This window comes from Garra rufa, chromosome 4, assembly GCF_049309525.1.
Source record: "Garra rufa chromosome 4, GarRuf1.0, whole genome shotgun sequence".
NCBI classification, from domain to species: Eukaryota; Metazoa; Chordata; class Actinopteri; order Cypriniformes; family Cyprinidae; genus Garra; species Garra rufa.
In genome coordinates, this window is record NC_133364.1 from 42,943,350 (window position 1) to 42,967,365 (window position 24,016).

The 24,016-nt window shown below is 42.1% G+C and overlaps 1 protein-coding gene across 1 annotated transcript; it reads left to right on the forward strand.

The window, feature by feature from the left end:
- The first annotated feature begins 1,302 nt into the window (after window positions 1-1,302).
- On the forward strand, window positions 1,303-24,016 carry LOC141333355 (uncharacterized). Its single transcript, XM_073838339.1, is given in 6 exon segments — window positions 1,303-1,404; window positions 2,880-2,927; window positions 2,930-3,029; window positions 7,190-7,239; window positions 7,372-8,028; window positions 23,115-24,016. Coding segments are annotated over 6 exon segments (1,680 nt in total). The 3' UTR covers window positions 23,838-24,016.

The following is a 24,016-nucleotide window of genomic DNA, read 5'->3' on the forward strand; positions in this document are numbered from 1 at the left end:
TTTTTTTAAGTTATCGCACATTTTCTTGTACAATTAAAAATGATAAATGTGGACTGACAAATTCAGATCCTCAATGAAATGACAATAAATGTCTGCAGGGCCCTTTTTGAATGGAGACATAGCATGACAACGATGTTGAAAAACTGATTTAAACTGAAGTGTAAAAGACAATTTGATAAATGTATGTTCCAATTTATTAAAATTACTCTTATTGCTTTTTACTTAAGTACTTTTTTTAAAAGTCATCAATTTGTTGAATAAACTAGATTTTAAAAGATTTTACCTTTATTGTGGATATTTCTATAGGTCTATTAATTACTCACCAAGACTTTACAGCTTGACACATCAGAAAAGGAACTGTTGATAGAAGATGAGAAGTATCTGAATGAATTGAGCGATCAAGAAGATGCATGTTAGATGAATCTGATCAGGAAGCAGGACCAGTTAAAAAAACACACTCTGGGACAGATCAAACTGATACTTACAATTAAAAGAGTGCTTTTCTAACTACAAAAACCCAACCAAAAACAACAGAGACAATCTGAAAAACAGAGATGTCAGCATTCATTCAAAATGCCAGTGTAAGGCAATCTTCTGCTGATCATTCAGAAATTAGCAACTAATAATAAATGGAAACGGTAGAAAATGACTGAGATTTCTTTGTTACCTCCTCACCTCTAGCAAACCCAACACTTTCATATCCAATCAATGAATTTTGACAAAACCATATTTCACATATTATCTTAAATAGTAATAGTAAGTGTCAGCTTAGAAAAGAAAATAGATCTTCAATATACAAAACTGAAAATAAGACCATAACTAATCATTTACACATTTATTATCCAGCTCAAACTATTATGGGTTTCATAAGAGCTTCATTGCCAAGTAAGGAATTTGTTTTAGCGACAGTTTCCAGTGCAGAAGAGAATACAGACAGTGCAAATATATTACTGCAGTGCAGACATACAGAGAAATACACCGCAATATCTAGAATCTGTTCTGATTCATCAACACAGTTTCACTGAAGATCCAATAAATGCATAAACCCAGGATAGAGCGTCTGAGTGAATGTGGTGTGGACTGTGTGGATGAGGCTCATTGTGTCAGAGACGCTGGAGAAGGACAGAGTTCACTCTCATCCACATACACTCCTATTCTATGGCTGGACACTACAGACAGTTCAGTCCGTCTGTTATTATGAACAAATGAGTATCTAGAGGAAGAGCAGAACAAACTCCAGTACTGATCATTACGTCCAAACACACATTCATTAATCCTCTCCTTTCCTGCTGATGCTCTTATATGAGACTGATATCTCCACAACAAACATCCCACTCCACTCAATCTCCCAGTAACAGAGTCCACAGACTCTCTCTCTACAAAACACCTGAAGATTACATCCAAGTAACTTATTGTATAACCCAGTGTTTCCCAACTCCAGATACAAAATATGCGGTGGGCTGAGGACTGGAGTAGGGAAATGCTGGTATAACCAGCCCATCACAAGAACGGAGCTGTCTCAAGTGAGATAAAAGGCTGATATCGCTGTGTTACTAATTAACATGATATAATTTCAGCTGTTTTTATATGAAAAAAAAATTGTAGAATACCACATGGCTTTTTACTCATGCGTCTCTCTTGTCTGTCTTTCTTTATCGAAAATGTATGCAGAAATTTACATGAACTTTTTTTATAATGGGACTTTGTGTATAGATAATTTTTTACATTTATGGAGTTCTCAGAAAATTAAATAGTCGTAGTTTTTAAAACTTCTATAGTGGTAAATGGAAACTGCCACAAATATGTTTTTGTGTCCTCATTTGCCCCAACAGCAAAAGAAAAATAAAATCCCTGACAGTGTTTCAATGACTGTCCAAAAGAGGAATAAATACAAAAACAAACAAAAAAGCAAGAGATTGATTACAATCGTCAAAAGAGTGATAGATCAAATTTGCCATCACACCCTCTTTGTAACAGTTACGCAGCATTAACTTGTTTTAATGTGAATTTAATGGAAATGTATAAAAACAGAAAGTATAGTGTTTTAAATGTACATTAAATGAAAAAATAAATAAATAAATAGACAAAAGTATTCCTAGATTTACAATGTTAATAACTTTGGAAAAGCATGATCATATGGGTACGAAATTATATTACATAATCAACATTTCTATGATGTGTTTTTTGATTCTAGAGAGCAGTGAACGAATGGGACTTTTATTTTGCTCTGATGATGTGACGTCTTTAAGACGCGCAGCGCTCCTCATGTGATTCATCTAAACAAGGTTTGTAGTTTTGTGTTTTTATATAATGCAAACGGTTACATCAATTAAAGCTTTTTTTCAAGCTATGTAAAATAAATGCAATATTGTTAAATGTAACGTTGCAATGTTTTATTTAGTGATTTAGATACTTAGCGTTAGCCTTTAGTAACAGAGAGTGTGTCTCAGTTCGCTCTTTATATCATGAATCAATCGTGTGATAAGAAGTGATGAGAGAAACTGAGAATCCGAATCATTTGAATCAAATCATTTGTAAAATGATTCAGTGATTCGATTCAGCGACACGCGGACTACAAACGACAACAACAAACACAAACGAGTGGAATCACAACCGAGAATGATTTCATGAAAGTGTAATATATTAGATATGATGTACAAATAATTAAATACCAAATATAAATCAAAATAGCTTAAAATTGTAATCAAAATATGAACCTTTTGTGTAATTTGTATATATTTTATACATTTTATAAATGTCTATTAACTCTGAATGTCTTACTAGTGCACTGACTAATGAACTAGGAGCTGATTGACAAGCAGATAGAGATTTAGTTTGCATTGATTTTTCTTTCTATTAATTATTCTCATCTTAAACAGGACAAAGTGTTCAAACACACAGAAAAACTCCTGGTGAAGCGACTGACACGTGACACACTATTATAAAGATGGCATTTATTAAAGAGGAGAGTGAAGATATGAAGATTGAAGAAACATTCATCAAACATGAAGACACTGAGGAACAAACAGGTTAGTTTTCATTCTCGAAGCTGGACTCACTCATTTGATCCTTATTAAAATGTCCAGCTCTACAGGGAAAAAAAAAACAAAAAAACATTTTGTGTAACATTAAACACAGTATCTACTTCTGATTAACTGTAAGTGATTTTTCCTGCTATCATCAAAAGTGTGATATTAAAACATAAATAGCACTGAATTTTCATTACAACAAGCAATAAATAGTCATATTTCAGAAACACCAGCTTGTAGCTTCACTGTAAAAAATTTCAGACCCCCCAAACTCAAAATTTTTTAGTGACTGATCACATCTAAACTTTTCAATTGGTCCAATTGGATTTTCTGCTAATTGAATTTTATCAATTGTGGCAACAGTCTGTTAACATTGGCTCAATGAGAAATAATATATTGAGCCACTTGAAAAACAAATAAGTCTACCAAACTATGTTATTGGCCCAATTAAATATTTTAAATTGTGGCAGCATACATTTTTTGTTATACCTAATTCAAAAATGTATATTGGTAAATGTATATCGCTAAAGCAACCTTACTGAATTGTTTATTCCCTGTTGTCCCAAAAGAAAAGAAAAAAAAATATTAAATGATGATACACTGCCACATTTTAATCATTTTTTTTTTATTAAATCTCCAACATAATGTGAAAATACTGTAAAATTATAAATACACAGTAAATTTTCTATACAGTATACATCACAAAATCATGCATTTTAATTCTCATAAGATACACAAAGCTGATGAATTGCACCTTATACATTAATACATTCACAAACATGCAAAAAATGTCATAAACTTCATAAAATGTTATAACTTACCTGAGGTTACTTCAACAAATCTTTAGTGTATTGCCACTGAATGTTACCATTCTCACATAAGGTACTCTGAGCTCATGAAACTGCATCTTAACTACTTAAACATTAAACATGAAATACATTCATATATTAAAATGTCAAAAACACCATCAAATTTAAGTAATGGGGAGGTTACTTCAACCAGTGTTTATAGTAATAGAGTAAAATTCTGTCATTAATTACCCTCATGTCGTTTCATTAAAAATTTCATCAAACAAATTTCATCAAAAATATCTTAATTTGTTTCCTGAAGATAAAGGTTTTACAGGTTTGGAATGACATCAGCGTTAGTTATAATTATTGACAGAATTTAAATTTTTGGGTTAACTATCCCTTTAAGTCCTTGTTGTACTCAGGATGAGTACATAAACTAATACAAAGAGTACAATAAATGCATTTCCTAAGTTGTCAAGCTCCACCTCCTCTTCCAGGACAACGGAGACATTCAATCAATGGTCGCATTTATTTATTCAGGGCTTTTAACAATACGGGTTGTGTCAAAGCAACTTTACAGTATTAATTAAGACAATAATGTCAATAGTGCCAAAGTTCCTTGTTGCAGCAAAGTCGGATTTGCAAAGGTCTCATCTGGTTCCCGTGGTCTTGCGCGAATGGCCGTCTAGGTGAGGAGATCTTTACTGATGATCCGTCTCCGGGGCTCATCTAGTTGATGTGGTCTCCGCTGACATTCAGGGCTGTAGAGGTTGTCAGACTGGCGGCTACTGTGACCTCAGAACAAAACGGACTAATATTAGTGTAGATGCCATTCTTCTTACAATGCAACAAGTACATCAGGTGTTATGGGAAGTGTTCCCAGTTCCAGTTGACCAAACATTCAGCACACTTGACATGGCCGTTGAAGTGCAACTGCCACTGCTTACCATTTCAAGAAGTTCCATTTTCATTGCAGTTGTGTGGTTCTCCAATGGCTTGGTATTCTGCAAAAAAAAGTATAAAATAGCAATGTCAATACTAAGTCTACATTAGAATTAGCAGTCTACATCCGAGCCATGTCTCATGGCAGCTCTCAATAAAGCAACTCCTCACAAATTACATCTAAGAGATAAATACTCACTGTGAAATTCGTAATGGTTCCTTTTCTATACCAAATGGTGCCTCTTGAGCTCAGACCTGGCAATGGTGGGTTACACACACAAAAAAAAAGTTATAGCAGAAACAAATTCCTTGTGTCTCAAAAATTGTATATAATCATTATGCAGTGAGATAAAAATAATTTAGTTTAATAAATAGTAACTTTGGGTCACTATGAGATAGGGGTGTGTAGTATTGATACAAATGATATCTTAAGCTTTTCTGGGATATTATTAAAAATGATCATTAGACGATGTCTTGAGTGTGTTATCATGCTTGTATCTTATGGACTTCTGTAGCATCTGAAGTGACAACGAGATGTTTTTACACACGTTTAATTCAACTCAGAGGGACATGAATGCATAACCTCCAGTTACACATGCAAAATAATATTTTGATATTTTAAACATAAATATTTGGAATTATGTTAAATGTGAAATTAAAACCGCCAGTAGGTGTCAGTAAGTCCATGTTAATGAGTCATTGCGATTGAACCGAATCATTTAAACGGTTGATTCATTCAAGAAACGAAACACTGTCATTTCGCAGAGACGTAAATCAGTGCCCTGGCAGTGTTTGGAAAGATTTTTGTCGGCGAAATAAAGTAAAAACAGGCATTATTGAGTCCTTTAACATTAACTTCTTGTTTATTGAACTGTTGTATAAAATCAATATCAAATTTGTAATCATGCAAGTTTTTGGCGGAAAACGTGGCACTCTTCGCGTGATACTGATTATGAAATTACTTAAATATATTTTCTCCCCCTCCCCATATCATACGTGCTCAATCTACATGCATTTTAATAGACTTAATTATGCAGTGACAAAACGCACTGTAAACGCGCTTCCTCAGTCTAACTTAATCTTCATCACATAACGTCAACGCATTCGTGCAGTGCACTCTGTCAGGCGTGTTTTATTTGGTTTTTGCGATATACAGAATAATGTCAAAGCCCACATTGTTAAAACAACATTATCAAAGACGATATACGTCGCACACCCCAACCCAGTGATCTGTATGTTCTAAATTAGGTTATAAACGCCAACATGACACCAGTAAAAGCGTGAATTCACAGTTATTCGGAAAAATACAATGTAATGTACGTGATTCATGACTTAATAAATAGAAAGCTCAGTACTTACCATAACTTTAAGGATAGAAAATCCGTCTGTAAATAATGTTCTGTCGCCCCTCAGCATCGTCTCCGCTCTCTTGTTCTCCCGCGCACAGGAATTTGAATTCACTCCACCAACGGTTTCTCTCAGGCGCATGCGTACTCGCCTTTTCTGCTGCAATGCTTGTTCGGCTAAAACAGATTTTTCACTTCTTCTTGGTAGATTGGCTGAGCACAATTTAATATGTTTGGCCAATTTAAATTTTTCATTTTAACTTCAGACCTTCAACTAAAATTACTACAATGCATTATTTTGTTTGGGGAGAATTATTGGGAAGCAATTAATTGAGTCAATATTTATTTGTCAGAAATTGAAATTTTTTTACAGTGTTGTTAATTGAAGATGCAAGACAGCCACCTAGTAGTGCATTACAATAGTCCAGTCTAGACGTCATGAATGCATCAACTGATTTTTCTGCATCAGAAACAAGTAACATGTTCTGTTATAGTTTACCGTAATAGTTACTCATTTTGTATTTTAAATATGAAATGATGTAACATGTACTTTTTTACTCTCCAACTCTTTAGCCAAACAATAAAATACAAACCAAAAATCACTCATCATAACTCTGGGTTTAATTAGAAAATATTTCTTAATTGAAATCATGCTTTTAAATTCCGTAGTGTGAAGATAAATGGCAGATTTTGTGTGTTTTTTCTTAAGGAGCTAGTGTTTTTATTTATAATTATATGGTAGTTGTGTTACAAATAATAGTTTTTAATTATGGCTATAATTAATGGCTAAAATTAGAAGGAAATGCATTTAATAGAGACAGATCAGTAGCAGTATTTGTATGAGACTGATCTTCATTAACAATAGGCTACTTGGTGAAAAGATGCCAATAAGCCACATATTTTGTTTATATGTTGTTTTACATTCCACTTACATTGTTTAATTTGGAGATTTAATGTGAAATTGTTTATTGTCAAATAGTTAGTTTTTAATTATTTGACAGCACTAGTCTAATTGTTTTGATGTCTGTTGCTTTGTGGCATTAAACTGTTGTTAACTTACATTTTTCTTATTTCACCTCAGACCTGATGACTCTGAAAGAGGAGAGTCAAGAACTCAATGAAACAGAAGAGAAAGATCAAAATGAGAAACATGATTTCAAAACTGAACCAAAATCAGTTAGTTGCTCACAGAATAAAAAGACTTCATTACTAGAAATAAATAAAAAAACACAAACTTCAAACCTTAATTCTAACATGAGAATTCACACTGGAGAGAGACCTTACAGCTGCCAACAGTGTGGGAAGAGTTTCTCACGAAATGGAGATCTTAAGAGTCACATGAAAATTCACATTGAAAAGAAGCGGTTAATATGCTCTCAGTGTGGAAAGAGTTTTACATGGAAAAAAAACCTTACTGTCCACATGAGAGTTCACACTGGAGAGAAGCCTTTCATCTGCAAACTTTGTGGGAAGAGTTTTATACATAAACATTACTTTACTGTCCACATGAGAGTTCACACTGGAGAGAAGCCTTTCATCTGTAAACTGTGTGGAAGGAGTTTCACATGTAATGGAAAACTTAAGATTCACATGAGAAGTCACTCTGAAGAGAATCGATTCCAATGTGATCAATGTGGAAAGAGTTTTACTCTGAAATATTATCTTAATATCCACATGAGAAATCATACTGGAGAGAGACCTTACTCCTGCAAACAGTGTGGGAAGAGTTTCACACGAAGTGGAGTTCTTAAGACTCACATGAAAATTCACACTGGAGAGAAGCATTTTACCTGCCCTCAGTGTGGAAAGAGTTTCACATATAAAGCAAGCCTTAAGATTCACTTGAGCACTCACACTGGGGAGAAACCTTTCACCTGTGAACAGTGTGGAAAGAGTTTCACACGTAAAGGAAACCTTAAGGTTCACATGACAGTTCACACTGGAGAGAAACCGTACAAGTGTCTGCAGTGTGAGAAGGGTTTCACACGTCAAAGCAGCCTGATATGTCATTTGCAAACTCATTCTGGAAAGAAACTGCCGTTTTCTTCAATGCAAGAAGAGGTTTAGAAAAAGGAGCAATTTCTACAATCATCTACACATTCATTTTGAAATACATTCAATTGTAGTCAAAGTACTAAAACATTGTTTTTCATCTCACTTACAGAACAATCATGCAAATAAGAGACTTTGTCTGTGTTCTTTGTTCAAGAGTGTATTGAGAAAAAAAAGCTGTGTGAAATCAAGACTATGTTCGCACCGGAGCTGAATGTGGATTACATCTGATCACCTTCATGCATCCTTCATATCTTTTTGATTCACTATAAGGCTTTTTTTGTTTGTTTTTGTACTTCTGAGGCCATACCCGACCATTTGCTTTACTGTAGTTTCAAACATTGAGTGATTACAGTAGATTCCCTCAAATTGTGACTATGAAGAGTATGTCACTCAATTCCATGTGTTGATTTCTCTGAATCAAAATATTAGTCAAACATTTACCTTGCTGGGAAAAGCAACAATGTAACTGGAAGATTATAAATGAATTGACATCAACTGAACAAAATTCCCAATGATTGTATGTGTATTTTAGCTTATTGTTTAGTTAATTTCATTTTAATGTTGTAATATTTGGATAAGTTTATGGACTTTGGAATCCTGAAAATACCAGGCAACTTTAAATTTATGATCAGGAAAAGCATGAAAATATTATTCTAGTTTTGCGCAGATCTTTTTTAAAATCTGCACATTTCATTCTTTGTTGTGCTTCCAGTAGCCTGTATGTACAGTAGATATACATACTGTTTTCTTTCAAATTAATTTGCTATAATAAACAATCCTAAGCAGTTAGCCTTCATTCATTTTCCTGTTAATTATACATTAAAACAAGTATTTAAAAAAAAATGGATTCATTCTCCACACTAGGCTTACTGGCTGCTAGAGCTAGAGCTGAAGGCAGGAAACATTGTGGGCAAATGGCTAGTCCAAATTAGGGATAAATGCATTTAAAGGGATGATTCAAAATGAGATTAAAAACTCATAAGACCTTTGGTCATCACCAAAACTCAAATAATTATACAATAATGCTGCCTCAGTCACATAATCTGCTCTATAACACATCCTAAATCTGAAACCTCTGCAACAGAAAAATGTTTTGAAGTTAGTTTTATATTTTTATGGATGTGAGGGATGTTGTGTGTGAGCAGAAAACACTGTCTGAATCTAAACACTGGGCTCAAATAGTCATCCAAAGAAACTGAGTTTGCAAGCTGGGCTGTAGGGACAATGGAGAACGTCTAGGTTACATAGGTAACCCTCGTTCCCTGAAGGAGGAAACGGAGACGTTACATATGGGAATCGCCTGAGAGACCTATCATCTCTGAGCCTTATTGAAAAGGCCAATGAAAATTGGCGAGTTGACTGCGTGTCAAGCCACTCCCCCGTACATACGGGTATAAAAGATGGCGACACGCGCACACTCATTCAGGTTTTTTCGCTGAAGAGCCGAATCGAGCCGGCGTCAGCGCGACGTCAGGGTCGTGGCAGGGCATGTAACGTCTCGGTTCCCTCCTTCAGGGAACGAGGGTTACCTACGTAACCTTGACGTTCCCCTTCAGTCGAATCACTTCGACGTTACATATGGGAACAGACCCATGGAACAGGCCACGACCCTGACACCGCGTTACACACAACCCACGTGCCGACAGGCGGACGTGCCAGCAGATGGACATTGTAAAGTAACCTTCCCAACGCCCTGGGGGCCAAATAAGGGACCCCGCAGGGATGCCAGTTGTACTGAAGCAGGGGTTGGGGGGGCGGAGCACATGAAATCTTAACATGTGGAAATAAATAAAATTCAATATATCCATAATTTCTAGGGATACACGAGGGAAACAGCGGCCTTCTGACTGGCCGCTGGAATTACTGAGACATATTGCCACAACCTGCGGGGCGAAGGAGACCCAGGCAGGAGCACAGTCAGGAGCTACTCCGCATCTAGGCCTGACTGCGGGGCATGGAGGACCCAGGGTTCACCGGAGAGAACATGCTGGGAATAGCGCACGGATCCCGTGGGAATGGCGCAGCAAGCCGACACCAGCCGTCCTCCCGTTCACCTGAAGTCTATGTTAAGACACGGGAGGATAAGGCCTCTACGCGAAGGTCGTAGAACCTGGCGAAGGTATTAGGTGTCACCCAGCCGGAAGCTCTACAGATGTGAGGCTAGTGAGGCGCCATGAGCCAACGCATAGGACGAAGCAACACTCCTGGTGGAGTGGGCTCGGATACCTAAGGGGCATGGCTCTCCCTGATATAAGTAAGACAGGGAGATGGCTTCTACCACCCAATGAGCCAACCTCTGTTTGGAGACAGCATTCCCTTTCTGCTGACCTCCGAAGCAGACAAAGAGTTGCTCGGTGAGTCTAAAGTGCCGAGTACGGTCTACGTAGAGGCGTAAAGCGCGGACTGGACACAGTGACGCAGAAGCTGGGTCTGCCTCCTCCGGGGGCAGAGCTTGCAGGTTCACCACCTGATCGCGGAAAGGCGTGGTGGGAACCTTGGGCACATAACCGGGCCGGGGTCTCAGGATCACGTGAGAATCGCCGGGCCCGAACTCCAGGCACGTTTCGTTGACAGAGAAGGCTTGTAGGTCCCCTACCCTCTTGATGGAGGCCAACGCAGTCAGTAGCGCTGTCTTAAGGGACAGGAACTTTAGCTTGGCTGATGCGAGTGGCTCAAAGGGGACGTTCCGCAGGCCCCGGAGGGCGACGGAGAGATCCCAAGAGGGTACGGGGTGCGGTCTGGGAGGATTAATTCTCCTGGTACCCCGAAGGAACCTCACGACCAGTTGGTGCTTCCCAAGGGATGTTCCATCCACTGCATCGTGGTAGGCTGAAATAGCAGCCACATACACTTTGAGAGTCGAAGGGGACAGCCTGCGCTCCAACTTCTCTCGCAGGAAGGAAGCACTACTGCAATTGTGCATCTCTGGGGGTCCTCTCCTCGAGAGGAACACCAGTCAACGAACAGACCCCACCTCAGTGCATAGGCCTGCCTCGTAGAGGGGGCCCTGGACTGAGTAATGGTATTAATTACAGCCTGAGAGAGGCCGGTGATGTCTGCCGCGTCCCGTCCAGGAGCCAAACGTGTAGGTTCCACAGGTCGGGGCGCGGGTGCCAAATTGTGCCCATCCCCTGAGAAAGAAGGTCCTTCCTCAAGGGGATCTTCCAGGGAGGGGCTGCCGCGAGGGAAACGAGATCTGGAAACCAAGTCCGGGTGGGCCAGTATGGGGCCACCAGGAGGATTTGCTCCTCGTCCTCCCTGAGCTTGCACAGGGTCTGTGCAAGGAGGCTCACTGGGGGAAAGGCGTACCTGGGCCCCAGAGGCCAGCTGTGTGCCAGCGCGCCCCTGCCGAGGGGAGCCTCGGAGAGGGAGTAGAACAGCTGGCAGTGGGAGGATTCGGGGGAGGCAAACAGATCTATCTGAGCCTCCCCGAAATGGCTCCAAATCAGCTGCACAGTCTCGGGGTGGAGTCGCCATTCTCCAGGGAGGGTGGACTGCCGTGAGAGCTGGTCGGCTGCACGGTTGAGTTCCCCTGGTATGTGAATGGCACGTAGCGATTTCAGCCACGTATGACTCCAGAGGAGCAGACGGCGGGCAAGTTGTGACATGCGACGGGATCGAAGACCGCCTTGATGGTTGATATAAGCCACCGTCGCTGTGCTGTCGGTACGAACAAGCACGTGCTTCTGACGCAACATCGGTCAGAAGCGACGCAGGGCCAGAAGCACAGCCAACAACTCGAGGCAATTGATATGCCACTGCAGGCGGGGTCCCGTTCAGGACCCTGACGCTGATTGCCCGTTGCACACAGCACCCCAACCCGTGGCGGAGGCATCCGTGTAAACCACAGTATGCCTGGACACCTGTCCAAGGGGCACTCCTGCCCGAAGGAAAACAGGGTCTGACCACGGGCTGAACAGGCGGCGACACTCCGGGTAAACGCCAATCCGAAGCGTGCCACGGTGCCATGCCCGTCTTGGGACTCGATCGTGAAGCCAGCGCTGAAGCGGTCTCATATGAAGCAAGCCCAGCGGCGTCACCGCGGCTGCAGCTGCCATATGCCCCAGGAGCCTCTGAAAAGTTTTGAGAGGAACCGCTGTTTCGTGTCTGAATAACTCCAGGCAGTTCAGCACTGACTGAGCCCGCTCGTTGGTGAGGCAAGCTGTCATGTTGCCCGAGTCCAGCTCCACACCGAGAAAAGAGATCCTCTGCACTGGGCAGAGTTTGCTCTTCTCTCGGTTGACCTGAAGGCCCAGATGGCTGAGGTGCCGGAGCACCAGGTCCCTCTGTTCGCATAGCAGTTCTCGCGAGTGAGCTATGAGAAGCCAGTCGTCGAGATGGTTGAGGATACGCAGACCTGTCAGCCAAAGAGGGGACAGGGCGGCTTCCGCAACTTTGGTGAAAATGCGGGGAGAGAGGGACAGGCCAAATGGGAGCACCTTGTACTGATATGCTCGACCCTCGAAGGCAAACCGAAGAAAGGGTCTGTGTCGAGGAAGAATCGAGACATGGAAGTACGCGTCCTTCAGGTCGATGGCTGCAAACCAATCCTGAGGACGAATGCACGTTAACATGCGCTTCGTCGTGAGCATCTTGAACGGCAGCCTGCGAAGGGACCGATTCAGGACTCTCAGATCCAGGATGGGTCTTAACCCACCGCTCTTTTTGGGCACGATGAAGTAGGGACTGTAAAACCCTGACCTCATCTCGGCTGGAGGGACAGGCTCGATTACATCCTTCGCCAGTAGGACTGCAACCTCCGCCCGAAGCACAGCGGCATGCATGTCCGAACAGACAGTAGTGGGAAGCACGCCCCTGTACCTGGGCGGGCGCCTTGCTAACTGAATCGCATAGCCGAGACGTACCGTCCGAATCAACCACCGCGAGGGGCTGGGAAGCTGAAGCCAGGCTCCCAGCCGCGTCGCAAGGGGTATCAAGGGAACGTTGACCGACGTGACCGCGGTGGGGCAGCCTGGGGGGGGAACGGGAAGGGGGCTGGTCCCAGAAGGGGAAATACCTTGGGGACATGTTTGACTGCGATAAGCAGCGCCTACCTTCTTCCCAGGTTCCCACGTTGGCGAAATCCGGCTCCGAGTCCGTCCCTGAGGAGTGTAAGTGCTGCTCAGGAAGGGAACACGGGGCCGAGGCCCCAGAGGTGAGAAAACTAGCTCTTTCTGTGAATTTGTGGGTACCAGGTCAGCGACGGATGTTGTGCAGACAGCGGCTCCGGGCCCTCCACCGGGAGCGGGGGAACAGATGTTATCGTCCCCCGAAGAGCCAGTCTCTTCACCTCTGGGGTGCCCGCATCAGGGAGCTGTCATAGCCGACAGCTCGGGGTCCACATCAGGCGGAGCAGCAGCCGCGGGGGGGGGGCTGCGCCGCCGGAATGTCCCCCTCGCCATCCGACTCTCCCTCTGACGCAGCGACAGACATCTCCTCCTCCTGAGGAGACCCAAAGGAGACGCTCAGCCCGGGGTTAGCTGGGAAAGCGTACTGCTCCGGGAACTCTACGGGATCACGCTGGGGTGGGGAAGGCCGCAGGGCTCTTTTGGAAGCCGGCGGCACGTTCTGCACCGTAACTTGTAAGTCCCCCTCGTGTCTCGCCACGGCGGCCGAAAAACATGAACGGTCCAACGGCCTGCCGCGGGACGACAAGGGGAGCCGCCTCGCGAACGAGCGCCGGGACTTCAACGTGACCATGGTCATGCGTTCGCAATGAACGCACGAACCATCCGTGAACGCTGCCTCAGCATGTGCTCGGCCCAGACATGTGACGCAGCGTTCATGTCCGTCTGAGGAGGTGAGGAAACTGCCACACCCAGAAGCGCACGGCCAGAACGACATTCTGAAAAGAACGCTGTGCGCTGGGGCACACTCACTGGAGCGCAGGAAGGCTTCTTGAAGCCGTGAAAATGGCCGCCCGCAGGATCCCGCTAACGGCTGCAAAGCTCTTTTTAGAGACCGATGTTCTGATCGGCAGCACGTCAGCGGGGAAGAGCAGCAGGAACTTTTCTTTAATCTTAAGCTCATGAGACGAGACTCTGAAGCGAAAAAATCTGAATGAGTGTGCGCGTCGCCATCTTTATACCCGTATGTACGGGGGAGTGGCTTGACACGCAGTCCACTCGCCAATTTTCATTGGCCTTTTCAATAAGGCTCAGAGATGATTGGTCTCTCAGGCGATTCCCATATGTAACGTCGAAGTGATTCGACTGAAGGGGAACTGAGATTTACACAGGAGCAAGACTGTAATTGCCTTTGAATGTGATGAGCAGTATTTTATATTAAATATGACAGATAATAGGCAGCCAGTGTAGTTTATGTAAAAGGTGAGTGATGTGAGAGAATTTCTTGGAATAATTGAGGACACAAGCATTTAAAAGTTTATCAATTATCTTAATAGGCAGGCCAAAGATGAGAGAGTTCAACCTTTGATATTCGTTTTATTAATGTTTGTAGTTCTGGACCATTAGAGTGCGCACGGATCCACACTTCAAAAATCAACCTGAAATAGTAGACCATCCAGGGACTTTTGGCAAACTCTTTTCAGCACACTATGCTTTGGGACACACTTATTGTAATTTCATATACTATTTAGGATGGATAGTATGAACATTGGGACGCAGGGATGCTTCTTTGATCTCGCCAGGTCATGTGGTTCATGGAGCTCACAATACTTCCAAACAAAACAGCACTGTCAACACATTTGAATGAGTTCAAGTAGGATAGTCGACAGCTTTACTATACAGGTCATTGCAGTACTTTTTGGTAAACTTTACAGCATATTATGCAGTGATTATTAAATCAATGAAATTTACAGTATCATTTTATTGAGAGTGATGGAGAGGCAACATTAATATGTTTTTCTTTTATTTAACCCTCTCAGGTATTTGTTATGGTACGTGCAGGACTGACGAGACGAGAGATACAATAAACACTAATATTTAATATAATCTTCCGATGAATAAGCAGGAACAGGCAGGAACACAGAAACATCCACACACGAGTACAACGACCGACAGGGAACTGAAAACAGAGACTGACTTATAAAGCAAACTGATGATTACACATAGGTGAAACAGATGACGGTGATGAGGGTTAAACCATTACACACAGATCGACAGGGGAAGACAATGGGTGAAACCAATGAACAAAAACAGACATAAACGTAACAGTATAATTTGTTTTGATCATATATATTTTAGTTAAATGTTCTATATTTTAGTTAAATAATATTTATTTCATATTTTGGGGAGATCTTTTGGTAATGAATACTGCAATATTCAGTTTTCAAAAAAACTCAACTCAACTCAACTCTCTCCGCCTCCGTTACAGAATACTTCGCCACACCCGGATCCAGCGGCTTTTCCCACCAGCAGAACTACCCTCCAAGAATGGATTCAGCAGGAAGTTTGTCCAACCCCGTAAGTTTACTCTGCTCCATTTTTCAAGATGGCCGTCCCATCGAATGTTATGTTGAGGAATTTATTACGTACAGTCACCTGGCACCTTGTGATGAATCGATGTTGAAGGAATGTTTTTGGAGCGGGTTGGACACTGACATCAGTTTGAATTTACCCGATGAGGACCCTAGTTGGACCCTCGCACAATTTATTGACTTTGTGTTATTGTATTGTGGATCTCCGTTCACTGTGGGTATACAGCACAAGATATCTGCCAGCCTAGAGCTACAGCACAAGATGGCCACCATCTCAAAGCCTGTTAATAAGATAGCTGTCATTCCTGAACCTGTTCACAAGATGGCTGCCTTTCCAGAACCTGCTCACAGGATGACTATTCTTCCTGAGTCTGCGTTCAAGATGGCCGCCCTATTGGACCCAGCTCACAAGAGGTCTACCACGCCCAAGTTCTCTCGCAAGATGGCTGCTACCCCAAGGCCCGTTCACAAGATGGCCGCCATCCCCAAGCCTGTTCACCAGATGGCTGTCCCTCCTAAACCCGTTCATAAGATGGCCGCCTTTCCTGAGCCTGCTCACAAGATGGCTGCCACCACTCCAGAGTCTGCACTCAAGATGGCTACCGCCACGCCCAAGTCTTCTCACAAGATGGCTGTCTCTCCAGAACCACTGCCCAAAATGGCTCCCACGCCCAAGTCCTCTCGCAAGATGGCCGCCACGCCAGAGCCTGCTGCAAAGATGGCCGCCACGCCAGAGCCTGCTGCAAAGATGGTCGCCATGCCAGAGCCCGCTGCTAAGATGGCCGCCACATCCGAGCCTGCACCCAAGATGGCCGCCACGCCTGAGCCTGCACGCAAGATGGCCGCCATACCTGAGTCTGTCGTCAAAATGGTGGCTGCAGCATCAGACCCTCACCCTTCCATGGCCTATCAGAGACTAATATCCAGTTTGGAGTTGACTGCTGTCAGTACGAACAGTCCGTCTCTTACAGCCAGCGCCTGCTAACTCCATGTCAGCCAAAGCCACGTCAGTCAAGCCAGCATCTGCTAACACCACGCCAGCCAAGCCAGCGTCTGCTAAAGCCATGTCAGCCAAGCCAGCTACTGCCAATGTCACGTCTGCCAAGCCAGAGCCCGCTCACGTCATGTCTTCTGCTCCAGAGTCTGCACCTATCATGGCTGTCCCTTCAGATGCGGTTCCTCAGTCAAGTCAAGTTACAGCTGCTGTTCCTGCCAAGTCAAGTCAAGTTACTGCTGCTGTTCCTGCCAAGTCAAGTCACTTTATTGCTGCTGTTCCTGTCAAGTCAAGTCACATTACAGCTGCTGTTCCTGTCAGGTCAAGTCAAGTTACAGTTGCTGTTCCTGTCAAGTCAAGTCACGTTTCAGCTGAGGTTTCTGAGTCAAGTCAAGCAGCACTCCCTGAGTCAAGTCAAGCAGCACACCCTGAGTCAAGTCAAGCAGCTCACCCTGAGTCAAGTCAAGCAGCTCTTCCTGAGTCAAGTAAAGCAGCACTCCCTGAGTCAAGTCAAGCAGCTCTTCCTGAGTCAAGTCAAACAGCTAATTCCTCAGAGCCAAGCCAAGTCACAGCCGCTTCTTCAACGTCCAGTCAAGTCACGGCCGTTCCCTCCGAGCCAAGCCAAGGCAAAGCCGTTCCCTCCAAGCCTAATCAAGTCACAGCCCTTCCCTCCGAGCTAAGTCAAGTCACAGCTGCTCCTGTCACGCCAAGTCAAGTCACAGCTGTTCCCTCAGAGCCAAGTCAGGTCACAGCTTCTCCTTCACTGCCAAGCTACGCAGAGCCAACGCTCCCAAGCCACGCAGAGCCAACGCTCCCAAGCCACGCAGAGCCAACACTCCCAAGCCACACGCCCTCAGACCCAATGGGCCTCCCACCTATCACCGCATTACCGGTGATGGCAATTGCCAATTTTAGTGTGTGGGCTGCACACTGTGCTCATGAAGCCTTGCCAGCCAAACAACCCGCTGCGCCAATGCCTCTCCTCGAGGCGGCGTTCATAGCGGGACTCCTTGCTCTGCCTGCTCCGCCAAGGCTCCCTGCTCTGCCTGCTCCGCCAAGACTCCTTGCTCTACCTGCGCCGCCAAGATTCCCTGCTCTGCCTGCTCCGCCTAGACTCCTTGCTCTGCCTGCTCCGCCAATATTCCCTGCTCTGGGAATTGCCTAGGCTCCCTGTTGTCACTGTCACAACCACGACAGCCGTTCCTGAAGTTCCTGTCTGCCCAGTCACGGCTATGGAGGCAGCATGCTCCTACGAACTCTCTACTTCTCTCCTTGCTCTGTCTGCCTCCTCTGTCTCTGCTCTCCCCAGGTCCCAGTCCATGATGTGGCCCCCTGTTCCGCCCTGGAGGGCTCCTGCGCCTCCTGTCCCGCCCTGGAGGGCTCCTGCGCCTCCCGTTTCGCCATGGAGGGCACCTGCGCCTCCCGTTCCGCCCCGGAGGCTCCTGCGCCTCCTGTTCCGCCCCGGAGGGCTGCTCTGCCCTGGAGGGCTCCTAAGCCTCTTGCTCCGCCTCGGAGGACTGCTCCGCCTCCAGCTCCGCCCTGGAGGGCTTCTACGCCTACTGCTCTGCCCCGGAGGGTCGCTAAGCCTACTGCTCCGCCCCTGAGGGCTGCTCCGCCCTGGAGGGCTCCTCCGTCTGGAAGCCGCTCTTTGGGGGGGGGGCTATGTTACACCAGACCAGCAGAGGGAGCCTTGCCCCTCACTGACTGTTGCTGCTCCCTCTGCTGCTTCGCTGGTTACTTCCATAAAAGCAAGCTCAACACACACACACACACTGCGAAGTATTGATTTGCTGTTGCGGACATTACCAAGCGTTTTCCCTTGCTCTCAGGTTTTCCTAGTCTCCTTGTTGTTTTCCCTAGCCATAGTTCTGTTTTTGTTTTTCCCGGTCTTAGCCTTAGCTTTCTAGTTCTTTGTTTTCATTTCATTGTTTCCTTTGGACTGCCCACCTGGATTTGACCCTGTTTTGTTGGATTACGCATCTTGGATTGTCTTCGCTGTTGTTGTCTGCTGGTGTTTTCTACCCTGTTTGCCTGTCTACGATCATCATAATAAAGCCTTGCATTTGGATCCAACTCTCTCCGCCTCCGTTACACCTTCAGCCTCACAACTGTAAATACTGACAAAACAAGAAGACCTAATACGTTGGATTTAGTTCAGCTCCAGGCCATCCGACACCTTTTGGTTATTTCCGCTGCATGTTGTCTAGTGTTTTTTCAAGTAGGAGACCTTAATATCTTTCTTCATAGTGAGTTTTTAACTTTTTCTATTGTGTAATATATTATCACAGACTTTAACACAACAACAACATACCATTTTGAAACTACAGAACAGCTCGGCTTTCATACCTTACAAATGGCGGTGATATCCGGGAGTGTACCGTCACCTGACAAAGACAGATTGATTCCATTGACTCGAGATACTGAAAGATTAGTTTCTCCATTGCTACTTTGCCAGTGACTGAATTCGTGTTTAAGAACTGATTCATGATAATAGGAAGCAATATAGGACGCACCTTGTCTACACTTTTTCTTCTACAGATATGATGTAAATAAGGTTAATAGCAGGTGTTACTAGTGATGAATAACAATTAATCTAAAAGTTAGGGTTGTGTGGGGTCGCTATAAACTGTTAACACTCATTTAACCGGAGAGAATACAACCCTGTACCTCGTTTGTTAAACACTGTGTCACCCCCCCCCCCCCCACCAAACACAACACACTACACCAGTCCTGCAGGGGGGCAATATAATGAGTTCAATTTGTTTACTTACTTACTGCTCACAAAGAACACACTGCCAGATTCAGATACGCAGTATGATGTCACAATGACAGAGTCATTAACATAAATAGAATGTTCGGAATCCTTGATCTTCAGTTGAAGCTTCTGAATGACTCTTGCTGCAGATTCATTTTACACTTAATCAAAAATTTTTTGATGCGTTTCTTTTTTCTTTTTTTTCGTATTCATCATCCTTTCCTATCAAAATTCTTGCTAAGGATGCAAAAATGCCAAAAAATTTAACCTGATTGTATTTATATTTTAACAAGCAATTTCAGACAAACATTTTGGACTCTGTGAGCAATGAGGCTTTAGGTCTCAGTTTCTCTCTTAAACTCAGTTTCTCAGGACACTTGCACTCTAGTACATGTTTTTCTTTCCACAAGGAAGCACTAGGGACAGGGCGTAAATTCTAGGGCCCCCCTGCAGGGCTGTGGTGATGGGTGAGTGCAGGGGGAGGCACTATAGTGCCCTAAAAGCTGAGTGTGGTGTAGTGTGTTGTGTTTGGTGGAAAGTGCGAAACAGACATTGCAAAAGAGGTGCAAGGTTGTATTCTCTCCAGTCAAATAAACATTAATGGTTTGTAGCAACCCCACCCGACCCTGCCCTTCAGATTAATAGTTGTCAATCACTGTTTACATCTTCTATAAACCATATTTCTAATGTATAGAGTTGTTATACATTATTTGTTAAAAAAGCAAACATATCAACATAGAAAATAATGAAGAGCACACATTTCCTTAAAAATATGACAGTTCACTGGTTTATAAAGCATAATAAACTCACAGAACTGAAGCTAAATGGTCTTGACTTGATTCTTGATTTAACTTGTAATGGTGTTCAGCACCACGGACAGCAGCTGATCCAGAGCTCAGAGCAGCAGTGGATGTGACGACTACCAAACCAACAACAGACATCCATACATTACAGACATGACTTTATTGTTGGTTTACTGCTGCATTTTATGAATCTTGAAATGGGAAAGTAATAAATAATCAAACTTTGCTACAAATAGTCTTTCATCAATGTATTAAATTATCTAGAAAATGTCAGCAAAATCTAATATGTGTTAAATTACAAGTATTCCAGGTAATTCTGACATGTCTTAAATGTTGCGTTACTGTAGTAATTTTCTATGACATGCCTGAATAAATAAACACATTCATAACACAAAATGTTGTCCAGTTGTCAGGTGTTCACATGAAACTTTGTTGTATGGGGTTTCAAATGCACCATATGTCTCCATTTTTGCTAAACTATGTTTCTTCAGTTTAGAGATATTTACACCATATTTTTTCATTTGTTTAGTTTTATGATTTACATATTACACATATTTTTTCAAGTATTGCAATATATTTTAATACATATAACACACAAAAGTAATATTTAATATTACTAAATCATTTCCTTGTTTGCTGTTGGAATAAAACAGTACATTAAGGTTGTAAATGTACAGTAGTTACAGGAATTTCCCCAGATTTTCAGTGACTCTAATGCAATCAGCATAATAACACTCATTATCACAGAGATAAGGGAAAGTCTTACCTTCAGTCACTGCATTCACATTTAACTCAGGTATTGATCCGCAGGAACATATATATATATATATATATATATATATATATATATATATATATATATATATACCATTTTACTTAAAGATTTCCATTCAGACAGACAGTCAAAATCAACTTTTTTTAATCCACATCCTTTACAGTTTTATAGACCTTTAATGAAATTCACTTGAACCAAATAAATATTATGAACCAAATATACAGATTTTGCATTTAAAAATAAGACTTTTAATAATAAATTCTATACTCTAACGAACAGGACTTTTATTTTGACCTGGTGAAGACGTCATAAGGCTGCACTGCGCTCCTGTGATTCGGCTGAAAAAAGGTGAGTGTTTTTAAACCTTTAAAGTGTTTAAATCAAAACGACTCGTTTAGAGAATTATATATAAAACTGTGGAATGAATTATTACCCTGTGTAAGTCTGTCATTATTTATCTAGTGACATTAATTAAGGTTATTTTGCGTGAATAAAGCACTCCGGCACATCAGTAACAGAAACAGCGCGTCTCATTTCGCTCCCTATATCGTGAATCAGTTTATCATGAACACGAATTCAGTCACTGGCGAGTAGAGATGGAGAAACGGATCTTTTGGAAATTCCGAGTCAACTGAATCAATTGATTCACAAAATGATTCACTGTTTCGAATCACCACACGCTGATGACACACTGCTGCACAAAACTGTGTAAATGCAACGAAAATAACATAATAATTATAATAATAATAATAATAATCATCATCATCATCATGGGTAATGATTTTTTATGAACCTGTAATACTTAAAATGTAGCATGCTGTTTCAGTAAAGACCAAGTTAAACTTAATGCAAATAGGAATCTTCTGTGTCCTTATTCATTTCAGTTTATTTTTTCATTATTATCCTGAACTTAAACAGGACAAAGTGTTGAAACAGAGGAAAACTCCTGGTAAATCAACTGAGATCCACGTGACACAATTATCAAGATGGCGTTTATTAAAGAGGAGAGTGAAGACATGAAGATTGAAGAAACATTCAGAGTCAAACATGAAGATACTGAGGAACAAACAGGTTGGTTTTCATTCTCAAAGCTGAACTCACTCATTTGATCATTATTAAAACGTCCAGTTCTACAAAAAATAATAGAAATTAATATTTTTTGTAGTAATTAAACATTTTATTTGTGTAATATTAAAACTTGGATATTACAATATTCAGAGCTTTAAAAACATCAGTCTGCTAGTTATTTGAAGCATTATTCAGCAGAAGCAGCTTACTATAGTTACTGCATGCTGTATACATTAATTCTTGATGTAAAGAGCTTTAAAGAGCAGATAACATGGCCAGTAAGTTTATAATAATGCATAATAAATGTAAATAAAAAGAAAACATCTGTTATGATCTTCCGTCCACCACAGTTGTATCATCAGAAGTTGATCTAGGATGAGTGTTTCTCCTCTTCTTCACGTAGCAGCAGCACATGTGTGGGATCTTCTTCATATTAAGACCCACAATGTAAACTTGAGGAACAAACTCTCAATAAATCTTTAGCAAGATGATATTTTCAGACAGACTGAGACTAGCTCGTATACGATCCAGTGAGTTAGCATTGTTTTTTACTTACAGCTAAATAATACATACAAGGAGAATTAATTATTATTATCTATTAATTTAGATAATACCACACACAACTTCTGTATTAAGAGTTATTTTGAAATGTAATATTAGAAGCTACCTTAAGATGATATTTTTGCACAATCATTATCATTTTTGCTTGTGTCATTTTTTTAAAGTGTTATAATAGTGTTAAAAAATAATTCTGCTCTATAACGGATTCCAAGTGCTATGCTATTAAACTGGGCTTAACACGTATTTGTCTTTTCGCCTTAGACATTGTGACAGTGAAAGTGGAGAGTCAAGATCTGAATGAAATGGAAGAGAACGATATAAAACATCATGATTTCATAACTGGAGAAAAATCTTTTAGTTTTTCACTGACTGAAAAAATGTCCTCTCAAAAAAGAGCTCAGAAGACTGGAACTACAAGTCACTTCTTCTGCCAACATTGTGGAAAGAGTTTTAGTAAAAACGGAAACCTTAAAGTCCACATGAAAATTCACACTGGAGAGAAGCCTTACTCCTGCCAATATTGTGGGAAGAGCTTCCTAAGAACAGAGGATTTTAAGAGTCACTTGAGAGTTCACACTGGAGAGAAGCCGTTTGAATGTGGTCAGTGTGGAAAGAGTTTCTCTCATAAAGCAACCCTTTCTAATCATATGAGGATTCACACTGGAGAGAAGCCTTTCGTCTGCAAACTGTGTGGAAAAACCTGGAATCAAAAAGGAAAACTCAAGATTCACATGAGAATTCACACTGGAGAGAAGCCTTACACATGTGATCAGTGTGGAAAGAGTTTCACGGTTAAAGGAAACCTTAAGAATCACATAAATAGTCACACTGGAGAAAAACCGTTCACATGCAGTCAGTGTGGAAAGTGTTTCGGAAATAACGTTAACCTTAATAATCACATGAGGCTTCATTCAAGAGAGAACAGTTTTAAATGTCATCAGTGTGAAAGGAGTTTCACAGACATGAATCACCTTGAGGATCATGTTAAAATTCACATCGGAGAAAAACCTTTAATGTGCAATCACTGTGGAAAGAGTTTTAGATGCAAAGCAAACCTTGAGAATCACATGAGAGTTCACACTGGAGAAAAGCCCTTCACCTGCCCTCAGTGTGGAAAGAGATTCACGGTTAAAGGAAACCTAAAGGTTCACATGAGAATCCACACAGGAGAGAGACCTTACAAGTGTCTTCAGTGTGAGGAGAGTTTCACATATCAAAGCGACCTCAAACATCATTTGCAAACTCATTCTGAGAAGAAATTGCCGTTTTCCTCAAAGTGACAAGAGGTTTAAATCCCCTGAACATCTTTATGTAAGGAATAATTGACGACGGGCCGTAGAATTCCTAGAAAATAATGCACACCCGAGGTGGTGATGCGGTCACGACGCGAAGCGGAGTAATGGTTAAATGTCTGTTATGCTTAAGTCTGCCTTTATGTGATAAAAATAGAAAAATAAAG